General features: G+C 30.6%; 2 protein-coding genes across 2 annotated transcripts; both read left to right on the top strand.

Annotated features, from left to right (window-relative positions):
- The first annotated feature begins 4,289 nt into the window (after positions 1-4,289).
- Positions 4,290-9,484, top strand: LOC114382276 (UDP-glucuronic acid decarboxylase 1-like). Its single transcript, XM_028341580.1, has 7 exons — positions 4,290-5,109; positions 5,225-5,372; positions 5,474-5,553; positions 7,824-7,907; positions 7,994-8,068; positions 8,638-8,730; positions 8,991-9,484. Exons 1-7 carry the CDS (start codon positions 4,516-4,518, stop codon positions 9,198-9,200), a joined length of 1,284 nt encoding a protein of 427 aa, XP_028197381.1. The 5' UTR covers positions 4,290-4,515; the 3' UTR covers positions 9,201-9,484.
- A 5,105-nt stretch (positions 9,485-14,589) lies between these two features.
- Positions 14,590-16,281, top strand: LOC114381483 (protein SODIUM POTASSIUM ROOT DEFECTIVE 2-like). The gene is made up of 3 exons (XM_028340750.1): positions 14,590-15,316; positions 15,594-15,669; positions 15,869-16,281. Exons 1-3 carry the CDS (start codon positions 14,735-14,737, stop codon positions 16,039-16,041), a joined length of 831 nt encoding a protein of 276 aa, XP_028196551.1. The 5' UTR covers positions 14,590-14,734; the 3' UTR covers positions 16,042-16,281.
- The last annotated feature ends 3,619 nt before the right edge of the window (positions 16,282-19,900 follow it).

Here is a 19,900-nt window from a genome sequence, read left to right as displayed (position 1 = left end):
GATTTGCTATATATGTTTTTGTATAGTATTTTGATCTTTAAGTGTTCTCTCTTGGGGAAGTTATTATCTCTCTAAGAATGCATTAGTTCAAGCTTTACCTATAAATAATTAATTCGTATTTACAAAAAGGTAAGTATATGAGAGGAATTAGAAAGAATTTAAAATTTGAAATTGATTAAAATATGTTTTTTTTCTCCTAAATAAATATAAAAAAATTGGGTCTATTTATCATTCTTACAAGACTGAAATATGTCAAATTTTGACCCAGATTTAGGTTTGAGTAACCTGAACCTGATTGTATGTGTATGGTAATGTGTATGATGATGTAGAAACGATCATACTTTTCAACTTTTTTATATTACTTAAAAATATAACCAATGTAAATATTCCTTTGAAATACCCACATCAGGCACGATGACACTAACAATCAAGCTTCGAAATCACATAGGAACATCAACCAAACCACACGGCACAACATTTACAGAAACAAAATCATTTAATTAAACTATATTTTATATAATTAACCTTCTTCTCAAAGTGTGTGTTTTTATCTTCTCTGATTGAGTTTCTTTTTACACCTCAATCAGAATTTTGTAAAGTTTGTTTTTATCCTCAATCAGAGTTTCCTTTTATCTTCTCAAAGGTTATGAAGATGAAGCCCCATTGATTGTGCTGACTGGATGACAAAGCATGAAGCTTCTTCTCTTGCTCCCCTTTATGTTTGGGACTAATCTCCTCCTACTCTAAGTTCTCTGATTCTTGCAAATGCCTTGGGTATTTTGTATCTTTGAACTTAGCTTTCTATTTTCTCCCTTTGCTTTGTTTCTTTAGTTTCATTTCAGAACAAAAATGCATGCATCAAGGTAGTTTTCTTTGCTTTGTTCCATGATCATAATCGTACAATGCATCAAAACGCATGAATGGGTTTAATCCACAGAAAGCTGCTAAATAAATTCTGGATTAGTTGGTATAAAGTAGCACATAACTTTGTATTATTTTGCAGATTTTTATTCCCTGAGGATTCATCTTGAAATTATGTTACAGCGTGTTGAAGAGATTAGAGAATCAAAAGGTGAATTCCCTGAGGATACTATTGACAGGAAGACAATTTGCTATATTAATCTCTGGTGCAAGAAGGTTCAACTTAGAATTTTAAGTGTAGTACATTGGAGAATCCCAAAATTCACCTCATTCTGTATGTGTTTGATCTAAAAAAAGTAAATGCTACCTGAATAATTAGAGAAAGGTAAAAATTATTCTCCTTTATTATTATTAGTAACATTTTTGGAAGTTACGGAAAGAAAACAAGTTGAAAAAATTCTTCTCCTTTATTAAAAGTTCTTTCACTTTGAGATTTTCTTTGTTATAATAAATTTATTTTTCTCCTACTTAGAGTCTTCAAACTTAAATGTTTCTTTTATCTAATCATACTAGAAAAGTGCTTACTAGAACTTATTTCAATTTTAAATTGGTCATTAAACTGTTTGTATCTGATCCCAAATTTTATTACCCTTATTTTCGTCATATGATGTAATGGAAGAAGGGGCACTAGAGAAAGAATAATTATGTATCAAAGGGTTATGGGGCTATCAATTTTAAATGTCTACTCTAAATAGCACTTGCAAAAACAAAGAGAAACAAGTTAAATATAAGGATATGATATGATTAGAAGAAAAATTATACATGGCAAATAAGGGTGGAAATGAGTCGAGTCAAACTAAGCTTTACTAGGCTTGAGTTCGGCTTGAGTTGAATACCCAAGGTTTGAGCTTGGCTCATTAGCTGTCATAGGCTTTTTTGAAAGGCTCGCCTCAGCTTACATAAAAACCTGGTTTGGCCTACGAGCCTATTTAAAAGTCTGCCTAAAGACGTTTTTAACCAATCGATTGTTTTAAAACTTAGTGAAATACTAACTAAAAAAACTTATAAAATTTCATATAATTAACTTACAAATCCAAAAATAATTGATAAACAAAATCATATTGAATTCAAGTTATTAAAACACAAAGTATATCAAAAGAAAATGAAAAAAGAGAGCATAATATTAAAAAATATATGGATTAGAGATGATTTATATTAATATAGCCAAATAAAAATATTTAAATTGCCTAAAAATGTCTTTACAAACCATTCTTTTCTTTTGAAGTATTATTCTGGTTGTATTATCCTTTTAACTTAGAGTCTTTTTATTTTTGAAGATTTTCCACATGCGAGTAAATTCTCTAAGCATTTTATGTCATAAAAATGTTATAGATAATAGTTATTATTATTATTATTATTATTATTATTATTATTATTATTACTTAAACAAACTGACTTGTCAAGCTTAACAAGTTTTTTTTATAGTTTGACTTTAATCTTTTTATCTAAAAAAACTTTTTAAAAAGCTTGAATTTTGACTTTATAATAAACAAGCCGAATCTTAGATAGGCCGAGCCATAGACCCTTGACAAGTGGTTTGGACTCATTTCCATGCCTAATGACAAATTACTGTCCAATTTTATGAATACCATTTAGATAATATTTTCCTTATTTTTTGTTACTTCCATCACACGATATACTTGCCAATAAATAACAATGTTTATTGAATAAAAAGAATTAGTTATAAATGCTCCCCAAATCAAATGCGTCTCAATCATTTTCTTTGCCGTGGTTAGTGGCAACAGTATTTAAACAGATAAATAATTGATTTGGAAACATACTCATCCTTAAATTATTTTTTTATGTCCTAACAAACACACAATAAAAATATTCAAGTATAACACGTGATAATAATCAGATGTGATAATTTTATTAAAGGTGTCATATAGGCATAAATTTTAATATTAATGAGGTTGGACTAATGGCAGGACCAATATATTATATTTTTTACACATTGATTAAATTTGATTTTTTTGTGAATTAATTTGTCAGTCTAAATCGAATATTTATCCTTTAAAACAATAAAGTTTAATCTTTTCTATAAAATATGAAGAATTTTTTTACTTAACTCATAAAATAAAAAATTTACCGTAATTATTGGTTTAAAGTTTCAATTAGTTGGAAGAAATTATGTTCTATTATTATAATAATTTTAATATAAAAACATTATCCTCTTAATTACTATATTCTGAGTTAACTAATTTAATTAATTTTTATTTTACCTAATTAAATTTTTAATTTCTCTAGAGTAATTACTTTTCATTTAATTAGATTAGATTAGATGCCATAAATTAAATTTCAATTCAAAAATTTGTTTCGATTTTTTCACATGACCCAATCGTATTAATATTTGACATCAAATTGCCTTTAGCAATAATTTTAATTTTACTCTTATTAATATTTAACACAAAATTATATTAAGAGCACTTTACTTATATATGTCATATCGATAATTGATTTCATACCAAATTATTACATATTATTCCTAATTAGTAAATATTATTAGTTAAAAAAAAGTCCGTGCGTTGCACGGTAATAAAACTAGTATATAAATGATACTAAGATATCCTCTTTTAACTATGTTAGTTAGATCTTCTTTTTAGTTATTTTTTTTAATAAGATTTGAATTTGAGATCTTTTTTATAGATTAATGCTCAGCTTTACTTTTATGATCAAAATGTTAATTAAAAAATATTTTATATTTGAATTTTAAATGACTTATTATAAAAAAAAATCAACAATTTTATCACAGATTATTATTTATAAGTAGATGAATGTGTAATAAATCACTATAGTGAAAATTTATTCCTGATAATTTAAAATACGTTAATTATTATACTCTAAAAAAATAATTATTATAAAATTTACAAATTTATCTTAATGTGGATATGATTATAAAATTCACAAACTTAATTTAATGAGATTACATGATCTACTACTAACTTTGTAAGCCTTAGAGAATCTGATAAATATAATCAAGACACAAAAGAAAATATATTTTTATTAAAAAGATAAAAATATCTCATAAAACTAGAAGTTATTATCATAGAATTTTTTTTTGAATTTATCTTTTATAAAATGAGATCATAGTTTAGGTAAACTAACTTTAATCTAATCTATATTTTGATACCTGCTATATACTTAAATATTAGAGTGTGTTTTCGTAGACAAACCTTTTACGGAGGGAACACAAGTGTGAGAGAAAGTTCTCACAAATTTGATAACGACAAATAACACAGTAGACAAAATCTTCACACCCTGAGCTTAATTAAATTATATTTATTAATAATAAACTTTGAAGTTTTAGGAGGAAGTTAATTACTAATTACTACACAAGGGATTATAAGTGAGCACTCACCAATCATTTGACTCACGTAATAAACAAACATGGATTGATATAGAAAAAGTGGCATCCATGGCGGGGCCGAGTTACCTTCAATTCCAGGCTTTGTGTTGAATTTCCTTATAACAATCAAATCACCCTCACACACAGTGCATCTGACAATAACAACATTGGGTGAATCGGTGGTAAGGTAACAAAAAACAAAAGGCGCGGTTGTGTTGTGTGTTCCTTTTTAATTTAACCTCGAAAGGATGAAACAGCTCCACAAGCAAACGAGTCTGAATCACCGGAGGGAGGAAGAGATGCTGGGGAGCAGCGAGACCTCACCATACTCCCCCAAATCCATCAAGCACACCAGATCCCTCCCCAGATCCATCAACTACCTCCTCCGCGAGCAGCGCCTCTTGTTCATCCTCGTCGGCATCCTCATCGGCTCCACCTTCTTCATCATCCAGCCCACTCTCTCCCGCTTGGGCCCACCCGAGCCGGTCCACACCTTCCTTCCCCGAACCGGGCTTGCCCGGTTCGCCGGCCCCGGGCCCCGCACGGGCCGCGTTCCTGTCGGGATCGGCGGGAGAAGGCAGAGGATCGTCGTCACCGGCGGCGCGGGCTTCGTCGGGAGCCACCTCGTCGACAAGCTCATCGCGCGCGGCGACGACGTCATTGTCATCGACAATTTCTTCACCGGAAGAAAAGAGAACCTGGTGCACCTGTTCGGGAACCCTAGGTTCGAGCTCATCCGACACGACGTCGTTGAGCCGATTCTGCTGGAGGTGGATCAGATCTATCACCTCGCGTGTCCCGCGTCGCCGGTGCACTACAAATACAACCCCGTCAAGACCATCATATCCTTGTCTCGATGTTCTAACACTAACTCAGCGTTTTTTTTAAGTTCTAATAACTCTTTTTTCGTAATTTTTATTTTGCGTTGAGTTCTGTGATCCTTAATTATTGGTTTACAAGACGAATGTGATGGGCACGCTTAACATGCTTGGCCTTGCGAAGCGAATTGGGGCTAGGTTTCTGCTTACTAGTACTAGTGAGGTTTACGGTGATCCGCTGGAGCATCCTCAGAAGGAGACTTACTGGGGAAATGTCAATCCAATTGGTGAGTGAGTGAATGGACCAAGCTTTTATGTTTTTAACATAAATAACTTGCCTTTTTCGTTGCTGGTTTGGTTTGTTGAGATTTTGGTTTGGTGATATCAGGTGAGAGGAGCTGTTACGATGAAGGGAAGCGGACTGCGGAGACATTGGCCATGGATTATCATCGAGGAGCTGGTGTTGAGGTAGGTCATGTGTTTGTTGAATTGATCGGAGCTAGTTTGGATTGTTTGTCTTGGTGTATTCTATGTTGTTGGATGATAAGTTTAGTGTAGTGTTATGATATTGTACCGTTTTGATACTTGGTCATTCTTTGCTTTGTGTTGTATGATCTGAGATCAGGATTACATGTCATTTAACAGATATCATTTTTATTTCCCTTCCTCATTTTTAATTGATTTTACTAGTCAAGTTGTTAAATTATCCTTACATTTTTCTTTTACAATTTTTTTCCCTGGAAATTGAAGCATAATGTAGTTTTTGAGGACTTGGTCGGCTGCCCTTGGATTCACTGAACATATTAAGCTTTCACATATGTATCTGTTATGGTCAGTTGTCCATTTTTAATCTGAAGTGTAAAACACGGCCACATGTATGAGTTGCTGAATGCTGAAGATTCAGTATCCATCTATCTCTTATCAGTGAGAAGTTTTGACTGACTGAATGTTTGCAAAGATTCAGATCAGACAATTATAATTTTATATCTTGCTGGAAATAACAACTTCCATGAGAGGAAAACAGTTCTTTCTATAGGATATGAGTTGGTTAATACATATTTCACTTCCTTAATGTTGGATTCTGTTTAAGATCTGATTTTGGTATTTACCACTACATTTTTTTTAACAGAATACCTATATGTTTTGGGTCATGTGTACTTTGATTAGCCAGTTATTGTTTTTACTTTGTGTTGCTCCCCCACTTACCTATTTAGTTTAAAACATTGAAAGCTGGTGCAATTAATTTTGAGGTTGCAGTGGTGTATCAACTAGAGTTGACTGGAAGATATGATGTTAGTGCAAGTCAGAGCAGTTAGGCAAGTTTGACAGGAAGATATGATGTTAGTTATGGCATCATTTTTACATTTAATAATAAACCAGGACAAAGCATAGTTATCAGTAGTGGCAAATAGGCAACACTACAGTGCTGTAGCTGAGTGGAGTTCCTGCTGCCTGCTGCAGGGAACTCATAGTATATCATTTTTGCATTGCACAAATAGTGGCTGAATAGCAACCAAATAGTGGAGGATAGCACCATTATTCCCTGTCTACATCCAAACCTTTCATTTTTCTGCCAAACTTTGATAGCCCACAGATATCCCAGCCAAACTCCCCCCTTTTCTGGCCAAGCTCGCCTCCAACCCCTGTTTTGCAGTTCAAGAAACAGAATAGAGATAACAGGCCTGAGCTGCTGCAATGTAACTGTGGCATATACGAGATGTCTTTGTTTTTTCATGTAGTGTATTTTTCACTCATCATAGTTCCTCTTCCTCACATTCCACTTGTCACAACCCTCTTCTATAAATTCCATCATCTTGCTATTTTTCTTTTAACTTCATTTTTGTGTTCTTATTTCTCTCACTGTAAATTATAGCTCAAGCTAATTGTATATATCTGTTAGACTGATTTTTTTTTTATTAATGTTATTCCTACAATAAGTTTTTGCAATAATTTATATACACTTTTTATTTCTCTCCTTCTCTACTACTTCACTTATCTTGTCCAACACCTCTCTCTCTCCCCTTCCTATCTCTCTCCTATGTGCATAAATCGTTTTAAAGCTTTTTTGTACAAATAGCATTACTCTTGAGTCTTGATTATTAATTATGAATATATTTTGAAATTTGGATAGTTTTCTATATTTAAGCATTTAGTGTGTGTGGTATAGCTCACAGATTATTTATCTTGTATTTATAATGTTCAATGTTCAATATAGTGATCATCCCACAATTTGCTGTCCTGCTATAGTGGTTTTGAGATTGGTTGCTTTGTGCTGCTATTGGAATTGATAACTATAGCAGAAATATGTATTTACAGTTAGCTTTTGATTTGTTTAGTTGTTTACTTCTCTGCACTTTTTTCCCAAGAATAACTATATAAACAATTAAAGGTTCAAACCAAAATAGACTCGGATAAATTTTATTTTTTTGTGTGTGAATACATACTAAAACTAACCGTTTTCATTTTCAGCCTATTGGTTGCTGACAATGCATATTCCTTAATGAAATTTCATTAAGATTGATCATTTGTTGTATATGTTGGATTTGAAAGACTTTTAATTCAATGTATGCCTATATGCATAACAAATTCTTGACAGAGAAAAATTAGTAGTTATAGCGAAGAGCCTCTGGGCAAATGGGGTACGAAGTTTTAATCACACATAAGTGAAATTTAAACTACCTATGGTAAATTTTGCAAATTAAATGCTATTGAGACTGATCTGGTGTGATGGTTTATAGGTTCGTATTGCTCGAATTTTCAATACATATGGACCCCGCATGTGTTTGGATGATGGGCGTGTCGTTAGCAATTTTGTTGCACAGGTTTGATTTTCTTGTCCTTATTTTTTTTGTCATTATTGTGGAGAGGAACTTGTGTTCTTATACTATATATTTATTTATGTTTGCAGGCTATTCGTAAACAACCATTGACTGTATATGGTGATGGGAAGCAAACAAGAAGTTTCCAATATGTCTCTGATTTGGTATATAGCTAATATGTCATTATTATTATTATTATTATTATTATTGTTGTTGTTTTGAAACCTTATATTTCACTGAATCCCTCCTCCATTACTATAGACAAGTTTTAAATAATGATAAACATATTTGAGTTTTTTTTTTGTTTTTTGTTTATTTAGGGGAGGGGGTTGGGGGAACGGGTTGTGAAAATTGTATCTTAAAAAGTAACTCAATGTTTTCTAAAACACTCAACTAGCTTGTCCAACCTAATTTTCATATGAGCTTTTTTCTTGGGTGAAATCCAATATCATTCAAATGGAAATGGACTTTTAGAGAGTTACTAAGAGTGTACTTAAAGCTTAAGAGAAATAGCTGTTTTCGAAGGTTAAATGAAATTATTTTATCTTTACTTATAAGTCGACTGACCTATTGTGAGAAAGTATTTTTTGCTATTGATTTAGAATGGAAAGATTTTTGAATTGGACAAGTTAAAATTTAAGAATGAAGGACTTTTTATGTCTACAATTTGATATGAATCAGTACAGAATTGATCGGATGCAATATTGAACTAAATTTCTTTTCCAATTCACAGGTTAATGGGCTGGTGGCTTTGATGGAAAGCGAACATGTGGGACCTTTCAACCTGGGTAACCCTGGGGAGTTTACCATGTTAGAGCTTGCTCAGGTATCTTAGTCTTCTTTTCTACTCTCACTATCGTTTCTTCCTTGTTTTGGTTTACAGTTATGCCTTTTCCTTATTTCTGTCAGAATATGCTGTGGTGCATGTGTATTTTATTTTTATTCATTCCTTAATCAATAGCCTAAGATATAGTAAATTATTTGTGCCTTTTACACAGTAAGGGCAAACTTTTGGTAGTGGAGTGAGATTGAAGTTACTTTATTATGGATCCTATCATTGTCATCTTTTCATATATAAACACGCAGGTTGTAAAAGAAACAATTGATTCAAGTGCTACAATAGAATACAAACCAAATACTGCTGATGATCCACACATGAGGAAGCCAGATATTAGCAAAGCGAAGGAACTGCTGAACTGGGAGCCAAAAATCCCACTGAGAGAAGGGTTGCCTCTTATGGTTAATGATTTCCGAAATCGGATTCTGAATGAAGACGAAGGAAAAGGGATGAAATAAGCATAATAGCAAACCCTGTATGTATATGGAGATGAGCCTGTCTCCTTCATTTTTTGTTCTAATTTGCGGTCAGCATCAACAGAAAAATTCTGGTAACACGTCAAGATATATCTACTGCTGGCCTTTTACATTTAATCATTTATGCTTGCTTAGCACACAATTGATGTATTTGTTAAATTTTGAAAGAATTCTTTTCAGTAGTTTTTCTTGTCTATTGTATCGATAAAAGTTGTAGTATTTGATATTTGGATTCTGGTATCATGAGAATATATTTTTTTAGAATATTGAGAATGTCTTATTTATTTATTTTGCTATTAATACTGCTTCATTTTGTAAAAACTGACTGACCAATTTATGTTTAACTGTTTAAAATCAATACTAAAAACTTATGCTAACAGTTTAATTTTTTCTTAATCACACGGGATCATGTTTCTACTGGGACATATAACACGTGTCAATTGCCATGATGGAAGGAATTGATTTTGAGTGTTTTCTAAGCACGTGCCATGATGGACTCCACTAAATTGACAGTTTAAACTAACCTACTACTTTTTTTTATTTTAAATTGATAAATAAATAATTAACGAGTTAAAAAAATTAACACGATAAGTTCCGTAGTATGAAAATCTGCTACATGTGAAATTATAAATATATGCAAATAAATAGATTGCGAAGACAAAAAATTTAATATTTAATTATTAAAGATTGAAATTCGGTAGGAAAAGACATTATAATACATCAATTATAAAAGGCATTCTAGCTAATATTTCTTACATGTAATACATTAATTGTTAAAAGCAACTTTAGCCGTGGTAGAGTTGCTAGTTTCTCTCGCATACTGATCTCATATTATTGCTTTAAGAACATTGTTTCCACAAGAAAATTGTTCTCTCTTGTTGTGTCATTGTAAAGAAAAATCTGATTAGTGGGAAAATAAACAGACATAAAACAGAAGAAAAGGTTAGCTTCCTCTTGGGTAAGGGGTTCCCATAGAGTCAGCCAATACAAGGGGATGTAGAGCTACTGGGCACGCAGGCTAGTACACACATTTGTTTCCTTCGCGGAGAGTATGCGAGAGATTCACGTGAAGAGAATGGATCTTTGTGATAACAGCTGCATTTGGATGAGTGTTCCCTGACCAAAGTAAGCGCAGACTTGGAATCAAGTTCACATATGATAGATTGATAACCATGTTCACAGTGTTCAGTTGACGAGCCTTTCCTGGATGTTGTTCCTTGGAAGCCAATCAGGAAGAGATTTTTGCTGGAAGATTTGTGACTTGCTTGCTTTCCAAATCGTCCAGCAGATGATGGAGAAGGGAGTCCCATTTGTGTCATTGTAAAATTAGATAAGCAATGTACCTAACAGATTAGAAATGTTTATGAAACTGCATGTTCCTCTATATTTCATAGACGCAACTTGAATGAGATTATATTCACACACACACACACCCCTTTTGGGTTTTAGGTCTCTCTTTTTTTTAGATGAATAGGTCTCTTTCTTTAAGTCTTTAAATAGTTAAGTTATCAAATTTTCCGGTAAAACTTACACCTCATTCTATTTTTATTTATACTTCAAACTATACATGCAAGTTCTGTCTAAACAAAGTGGACTTTCTTAATCCGATAGCTTAACAAGTTGCATGAACCTAGAAGTAAGAGGGCAGATTTCAAGAAAAGAAAATTGTTACATCATACTGAACATTCCACGCTAGTAGAATTTGAAAAGGAAGAAAAAAAAATGTGGGGCTTTCTACATTCAGTTCCAATGGCTGATCTTAGGTTTGGGCACTTCAGTCACTGTCCTCCGGGACCATATTTGAAAATGAAATCCCACCCCATCGGTCTTGGGAACATTCTCCACATAGCACTATCAGTGCCTGTAGTTTTTGCTACGATACATACATACCACTGCTACTCTTGGGGTTCTACAAGTTATCTCAGTATGGTTATTTGTGTGTCAGAAAGCATATTAACTTTTCCCATTTGCCATCAAAGCCATAAGGTTATTGTTACATAATGCTATGTATATAGAGCTGGAACTTAGTAGTAGTCAAGTACATTATAAAATTCTACATTGTTGGAGTGAAATTATAAAATCCTATTTTCCCACCCAAGGTCTATGAACAAGAATTCAAAGTGATAGAATCATTTGCTATGAGTTAGACCTTATGGGGGGAAATTGCATTAGCTTCTAAAATAGAGACTTAGGCTTTTGGGAGTGTTTTGTGCTTGATGATGTTCTTCAAGAATCATAAGGAGGAGCAAAGAAATAAACATTGATCAAGGGAGTCTAACTCAGTTAGTTGAACAAGGTATGTAAGTTATTATAAATTTTTTGACACTATTTTTAACTCCCATGGATAAAAAAAGAGAAATAAACACTGAATAGATGGCTTCATCACAGGATAGAGAGAGGGGGACCCCTCCGTCTCTTGTAATTAATTAAAGGCTTAATTATGGGACTGAAAATGAAGAGAAAATGGTACAAGGAGAAGGAGGAGAGAGAGTTTTCAGTGGTAGATGTAATAAATTGTGTAACTGTAATCAATCAAGGAATTGCTCAAAAATAATAGATGGGATAGGTGATAGAAGTAAGGAGAAAGAAAGTCATAGAATCATATGATTGCATGCATTTTCGGAGGTAACGTTTTTTAGAGTTAAAAATGGAACACAGAAAGAAAGAAAGAGGCTTTGCGTTTCCTCCATCCATGGGAAAGCAAAACTTCAAATGGTTTTTGAACTGGCATAATTTTCTTCCATTAGATTGAGTCTTAATGATATTTTGCATACGGATATTATTGTCATTGAATTGCCTTGTTCAAGTGTCTAATGTTTGTGCAAGATTCATGTTTTTTCTTTCTAAACCCATTACTTCAACCTAGTTTTTTTAAAAAGAATTTAATTAGAAATTACTCATTTAATCATGAAGTATCATGTGGAATGAGCTCACTTTCATTTTTTTCTCATTCTATCTTTAGCTAATATTGACTTAAGTGTTAGAGTGTACATAAATACTCTAATATCATCATGTTAACATCTTGATATTATTGTGATCTGTTATTGGGATTATCATCGTGATTTGATTCTAATCTTAATCTGAATCTTCATCTCCTGAACTGAACAACACTTAAAAATTAAAATAAAATAGTCCAATAATTTATAATAGTTAAAGATAAAAATGTTCATAAGAAAGTGAACATTTAAATGAAATTATTCTCTTTATAATACTCATAGATAATTACATTAAAAATTATATTTAAAGTCATTTTAATTAATTATGGAAACATTACACTGCATGAAAATTAGGTTCTTTAGAAAAAGCTAGTGACCTTAACTACACGTAGGGAGAAGCGATACATATCTTTCAATTTTGACCACTCATTTCGTTTTGATTTTGTACTAAACCTCTTTAAGAAAACCTACTGTGAAATAGGTCTCAATATTTTATAAGAATTAGTCTCTCATTCTTAATAAGGAAACATGTTGGATTTATCCAAAAAGAGATCTCATTGTGAAGTTTAATGTTATTATGATTTAGACAGAATTGCAAATGTCACTAACTTTCCTTTATGATCCTCTGATAATTGTTCACAAGAGTCAATTTATTTTGGACTGTACTAAAAATTATATGATAGGTTACATTATGGGCCCTCGTAGACCGAGTCCAATAATTTCTTCACAGACTATATACATTGTTAATTCTGCGAAGTAAGCACATGAATTACTGAAAATTTCTAGCCGTTGCTCTGTTTTCATCTGACCAAGTTTACTATGTTATTGAAAGGATTTGTAGACAACTTGATGTCTAGTGCTTGGTAAGTATTTAAATCCGTAGGCCATACCCACAGAACACTGCTCAATTCGCAGTGCTATAGTTATTCGTGCCACCAATTTTATTTATTTTTGCACTGCATGGTGATTAATGTCGCTGAAACTTCACGTCAATCCAAAATAGTTCTGCACCCCCCCACATACAAGTGTCACACTAGCCACAAATTTGTTAGCATTAGAAATTCCTATCTTATATAATGGTAAAATCACAACAATTTAGGCATCCATGAAAAACGATAAAGATAAATAAATAAGCATTGGTACACGTATTCGACAACGTAATTAATTGATAACCTCATCTAACACAACATTAGAGAAATTTGGAATCCAAACTCCAAAAGATACGCAACAGAACTGTATTTTCTCTGAATACTTGAAATCAAGTTCACATGTTCCCTACTCTTAGACGTTGCAGTGCATTTGGCTCTTCTTATACAAGGGGTACATTTATTAAAATCTCATGTTTAACAAACCATTAATTTATAAAAATCTCAACAGTTAATATTTAGAATAATCACTTAGTTCTTCGGAAGTTATATCTACATTACAACTCTTATATCCATAAGTTCACGGTTCACAAGGGCTTTTGAGTGAGTGTGATAGTTTAATTCAGCGTACTTATTATACATCATTTTCCTTCTTTAAAGCAATAGAAATGTTGGTTGCATCTCATAAAGATCATCCAGTTTTGCTGTGTCTCAACACAAAATTGACACTGCTTCACTCTACACCCCACCCTCTTCAAAGAATACCATAACATCTACAAGGGTATATCCGTTGAGGACATTCTTCCTTTCCTTACAAATTTGTCAAATTCTGCATTGATTAATTTTTATGGCATATGATTCTAATGCACGTGCAGCGTTCCTATTGCCATGCTAAAACCATCGACAATTATATAAGCACCCTTAATGTGTAGATCTTATTTTGGGTATGTTATTTAAGGTTGAGGTCCCCACGGCAAACTCACTAACTGAGTATTCCAGCAATTAGCTTAGGACTTGGGTGTTAGAATATTAGATAGAGCACTATTCCAAACTGATATAATTTTTTTATGGTATATTTAAATTTCCCCAAACTGATACCGCTTTGGGAAACTAAACCTTTCTATCTACTTTAACACTGAAGCAAAGAAACTAATGCAAACTCTATCCTTCAATATCCCATCTCACTCAATTAGTGTTTAGTGTCTCCTATTTTCATGTTTTGTCATCTCTCTTTATATATAAAAACAGCCAATTTAGCTTTCTTTTTTTAATGAAAAAAAGGTGGCACGACTAACACATCAGGTATTTTTTTAAGAGTAGGTATCCCTTAGCAGGAGTCAAATAGTAATTTTTCGAAATATTAAGATTTATTTAAAAAATTAATCTCTCTTAATAAATATTTTTTCATATATAGATTCTAAAATCGAATCCCTTAACACATATTTAAAAAATAAAATTATTTATCAAACTATGTCATATATGTTGATCACAAGAGAGGTATAATATATCATTTTTCTCACTTATCAATATTTTATTGAAGCAAGACTAATCTTACATATAAGGTTTGTGTCCCTCTATCTCTCAGTCCTACAGTGAAACTTAAAAGCTGTTAGAGTCAAACAATTTTGTCTGCAAAAGTTCTCTCTCTATCTCTCCCTCTCTGTTAATAGCAGATTCTCCAAACCACTGGTTCTCTCTAACCATTATCTAAAAGATGAAACGCATAGACATCTTCTGTGCTTCTCAAGCCTCAACAGCCATATGTCTGAGCATGGATCAAGCCTCATGCTCCTCTTCCAACACCATTCTACTCGGAGGCCGAACCATTGATCGCCACAATCCCATTATCAATGACTCAAGAAGGAGCACTTCCAAATCCCTCACTGCCCCATGTTCCTCTTCTCAGTCCCCCATCAACCCCAAGCCTTACCATGAGCTCCACAAGGCCAAGAAAAACTCTTCTTCAAAAAATGCAACAAAGGGTCATGATAATCAGAAGAAGAGAAGTACAGCAGAAAAACTCACTGAACATGTCACCAACACTTCTAAACCAATTGATGACATTGTTCCTAGGAGTTGGCTTAAGCCACCTGCTGATTTAATCACTCCTCCTGGTTCAACTAGATCTTTGCTCAGTGACACTGCCTTATTGGATGGTTCATCAGATTATGATCCAGTTTTGGCTTTAACTACTATGATTAACAACAAAACTTCTCAAGCTGTTCATCAAGATGAAGCCAATCCTGTTTCCAAACTTTCTAGCTCTTCTCATCCAAAATCTGGTTCCTCAGACCAGGTTAGTTTTCTCTCTATGACTGCTAAGACTCCTTACACTTCAATAAAACATTAGTGTGTCAGATGGATATATAGGCAAATAATTTTAACTTATGGTATGGTTCATGTGAAATTAAAATGTGAAACGTGTTATGTAACCAGCAACTATTAAGAAACCAGCAAGTTTAGAAACATGTTTGTAAAATAGCTAGGACAAATTTATAAATTGAATTGGGGGAAACTATGCAAATTAACTTAAATATTTCAACAATTGAATTGACTAATTTTTTTTGTAGCAGGTTGTAGTATTGAGGGTATCTTTGCATTGCAAAGGCTGTGAAGGGAAGGTTAGGAAACACCTCTCCAGAATGCAAGGTGAGTAACCTTTATAATTTTGTCCTTAAAAGGTACCTTGATGGTTAAGGTAAGAGAATGCTTATAAATTATTCTTGATCTGGACTCTAAAAGCCTATGTAACGGACTTAACGTCGAACAAAAGTGAAACCTTTTCACATATAACTTTCAAAGGCATTTCGCAAATTGGGGATCTTAAAATTGTTGCTTGTATGGGCAGGAGTTACTTCTTTCAACATAGATTTTGCGTCGAAGAAGGTGACAGTGGTTGGGGATGTGACTCCATTGAGTGTCTTGGCTAGCATATCAAAGGTGAAAAATGCACAGTTATGGCCAGCATCTGCCTCAGCAGTGGAATCTGGTACGGTTGAAACAGAGAAGAAATATATCTAATTAAGAGGAAGGTAGAACATTGATTTTGATGAATGCTTGAGCGTGAATCCGATGGTAATTTTATTATTGTAAATGCAAATGTTAGCAAGAATAGCTGTGCCTTGACAAGTAGTAAAAAGTAGATTGAATTTTGCAGAAAAATAATCAAATTTGCATTTTTTTAGTATAAATTTAACAATCTTCAAATTTTGAGTTAGAAATTTATTAGTATAATATATAAAATCTGAGATGAGTCATGAAGTTGACATGTCAGCATAATTTTTTTTATACAATTATTCTTTATAAATTCTACTTTAGTTCTTATACTTATAAATTATTTGTATTCTACTTTAGTTCTTATACTTATAAATTATTTGTTTTAGTCCTATATATATATCATTTTTAATCTTTTTTATTCTATATAAGGTGAATGGATTCTCAACATACAAATGAATAAACAAAACAAAAAAAAAGTAAAAAAAAAATAGTATATCACCTTATCCTTTTTAATCTCTTTTAGTCCATATTATATAAACTCTTTGGTACTAAAAAAGATATAAATATTATGTATAAGAATTAAAAATGATCATTTTTAATTATAAAGATTAAAAAATAAAATTTGTACAACTATAAAGACCAAATGAGTAATTAAGTGAATTTTTTATTATTAAGTGATGTTAGCTATTTCTAATTTTTCATGCATATTTACATATTCCTTTTTCCAACATTTCTCTACATACAACATAATTAATCTTTTTTACTTTCTTTTTAAATGTGTGAATGAAAGATTTCTAATACTTCTTTAGAGGTTACGGGATGATAATAAGTAACTATAAATGATTTTATTTTGAAACGGATTGTGAATCATTTTCATTATTTTTTTAAAAAAAGAATTAGCTAGAAAGTTAACCATAAGAAGAGATAGCATGTTTTAAAGTTAATATCCCTTGAGATGTATATACCATGCTCTTTCTATTGATGTTATGTGCTCAAGAGCAACCTAATATGAGACCTTACATGGTTTATGTGATTACTATCATGTTTCTCCAAATTCAATCAAGAGTAAAATAATAATCCTAGACATTCTTAGTAATAGATTTAGATAGAGAAAATGTATAGTATTTTGGTTGTTACTATGTAATGTTCAAAGGAGTCTCCACAACCACCAGGGACCTAGCAAGTACAACAGCATTAACGTAGCTTATTTTTCATTGTGCTTCTTTTTTTATGTAGTATTTATAAATTTATTTCAATCTATTTAAAACAAATATATTTGTATACAACCTATTATGTTTTTTTTTTAATGAAAGCTATTATGTTATGTCAATGATTTAATTGAAATACTTTTGTAATGTAAAAAATTTCATTTAAGTGCAATTTGTTGCATGAATCTAATAATTTTTTTTTTTAAAAAAAAATATGTACTGTCAACGTAAATTTTATATATCATTAGTAAATAATAAATTTTCTTAAATATGTTTTTAAACTAATTATTATAAAACTAATTTATAATTAGATCACCGTATCTATAATTTGTGTACTATTAGTGCATTTAAATTAAATTCATTTTTTTAAAAAAAATTATGACATACCTCAGCCAAAAAACATGCTCTCCAGTAATTTTATTTCATTTTATTTTCATATTAGTGGTTTGTGATTTGAGTAGTCTACATGAGATCTTACGTTCAAGTCCCGTTACCGCCTTTATTCACCAAAAAATAAAATCTAGTTAATAGGTTTATAGTATCAAAAAATGCTTTGTCAATTATAAAAAGATTATAATTAAGTAAACTACCAATTATTAGTATATTGTTAATGTATACTTACTTATTTTTTAATTCGAGTACGTTAGGAAAAGTCATTTGAATTTGAACTCGATTCAATTCTAATTCAGTAATATATTAATACATGAGAAAAAACTTAATCAACTCAATTTTTTTTAATAATATATTAATTTTAACATTGTATACAATTAAATTGTAACATTAAATTAGTATAAAACTATAATTAAAATATATTTTACATAAATCATGATATATAATTTCAATATTAAATACAATATGATGCTTAACAAAATGTTACTCCATTAAATCAAGAAGTTTTACATAAATGTTAAAAGAAATTATATTTCAAAGAATATAAAACACTATAACGGATCGGAATGACTCATATTATAACTTAAACTCGTTTTTAAAATATAGTAGGTCCATCCACTAAAGAGTAATGTTAAGGGTATTTTTTTAATATTTTTTTAAAATTAATTAAAATTTATTAAAAATCATCAATTTTAATAATTTTTTATTTTTAAATAAAAAAAATCATTCAATTAATAATATAATCCACAAACTTGATAATTTTTAATAAATTTTAAACGATCATAAAGAATGGAAAAAAAAGTTATGGTTAACATTCCTCATTTCTAAAAACTCGAATATATTTTACCTCTTGATATGATAAGATGGATAAGTGGTATCGCTGGCATATATGTTATCTCTTGATGTGATGTTTTTTTTTAATAAAAAAATTACTGAGTCATACATAATTCGTTTTCATTTTCCCAAGGTTTTGTATCAGAAAAATGTTGCAATATATTTCCTTCTTCCCTTTATAATTATAGTATAATTATTTCACCCACAACAATAAAATCTAATAAAAAAATAAAAGAAAATAATAATATGAAAAATTAATTTTATTATTATTAATTCATTTTTTATTTTTGTTATTAATATCATTAATATTATAAGAAATATATGTAAAAAAATATAATTAATATTACATAAAAAGTTAAAATAAAAATTATTTTAGAGTAATTTTTTCTTCTTACCCAACAATTATTATAGAATAGATTGAGTAACATTTAATATATTCTTTTAAATATAATATCTATTATTAATTAAAATTTATTAAAAATCACAAAATTTTATTAATCTCAACTTTTGTTTAATAAGTATCACTCAAAATTTTATAGTTTATAATGAATTTTAAAGTAAATAACTAAATTTGTCATCGAAAGTATGATGCAATAATAAGATGAAAAATATAAATTTAGTTCATAAATATAAAAAAAGTGTGATAAATCAATTATGTCCTTAAATTTATAAAATTATTTTATTATTAAGTTGTAATATTCAATAATCAATTTTACAATAAATTATATTTTTTAAAGATCAATTTGACATTAAATTATAAAATTTATAGACTAATTTGTCATTAAATTATCTGTAGGACTAATTTGTCACTAAATTATCTACAGGATTAATTTATCATACTTTTTACATATTTATAGATTAAATTTGATTTTTTTCATTTTTAAAAAAATTAATTTATTAGCGTCTCATATTTTCAAAAATAAATTTAATTATTTATCCTAAATTTTAACTAATAAAAAAGTGTTGTAATAACATTTCTCTTTCACACTATATATAATATGTTTTTATTATAAAGTAAAAATTTAAAACAATAAACAATCATCACATTTTATCATCTCAATTTTTTTTTTTCACATAAGATCTTTGCCACTGTCATAGGAATGAATTCACCCGAGAAATCCTAACTCGATCTTCAATAATTTTTAATAAAGAGTGTAACACTCTTTAAACCAATAATCACTCTTATTCTGGCTCGAGAAATGCAATAGGTGCAGAAGATCATTATGCAGTATTCGATGATCCCCATTGATACCTAGGTGGATGCACATCATAACAATTAACAAGGCCTCTTACCATTATAAAAACTGTTCAGACTGGCCCGAACTGATAAGTTTTTGTTACAAACCGGTTTTTTAATTTATTTTTTTATTTTTAGACTATAATTATCATTTTTAATGAATCTTATAAACTATTATGGATATCAAACTCTTTTTTCAAGTACTTAATATAAT

Source organism: Glycine soja, chromosome 13 (genome assembly GCF_004193775.1).
Source record: "Glycine soja cultivar W05 chromosome 13, ASM419377v2, whole genome shotgun sequence".
NCBI classification, from domain to species: domain Eukaryota; kingdom Viridiplantae; phylum Streptophyta; class Magnoliopsida; order Fabales; family Fabaceae; genus Glycine; species Glycine soja.
The sequence above is the reverse complement of the archived record's forward strand: the minus strand, read 5'-3'. Positions and strand labels throughout refer to the sequence as shown.

Bases quoted from the DNA above. Each gene is read 5' to 3' on its own strand.
- LOC114382276 (XM_028341580.1), top strand. From the start codon at position 4,516: ATGAAACAGCTCCACAAGCAAACGAGTCTGAATCACCGGAGGGAGGAA. The intron at 5,373-5,473 runs GTGAGTGAGTGA...TGGTGATATCAG, and splicing joins GGGAAATGTCAATCCAATTG to GTGAGAGGAGCTGTTACGAT. The intron at 8,731-8,990 runs GTATCTTAGTCT...ATAAACACGCAG, and splicing joins CCATGTTAGAGCTTGCTCAG to GTTGTAAAAGAAACAATTGA.
- LOC114381483 (XM_028340750.1), top strand. From the start codon at position 14,735: ATGAAACGCATAGACATCTTCTGTGCTTCTCAAGCCTCAACAGCCATA. The intron at 15,317-15,593 runs GTTAGTTTTCTC...TTTTTGTAGCAG, and splicing joins AATCTGGTTCCTCAGACCAG to GTTGTAGTATTGAGGGTATC. The intron at 15,670-15,868 runs GTGAGTAACCTT...TTGTATGGGCAG, and splicing joins ACACCTCTCCAGAATGCAAG to GAGTTACTTCTTTCAACATA.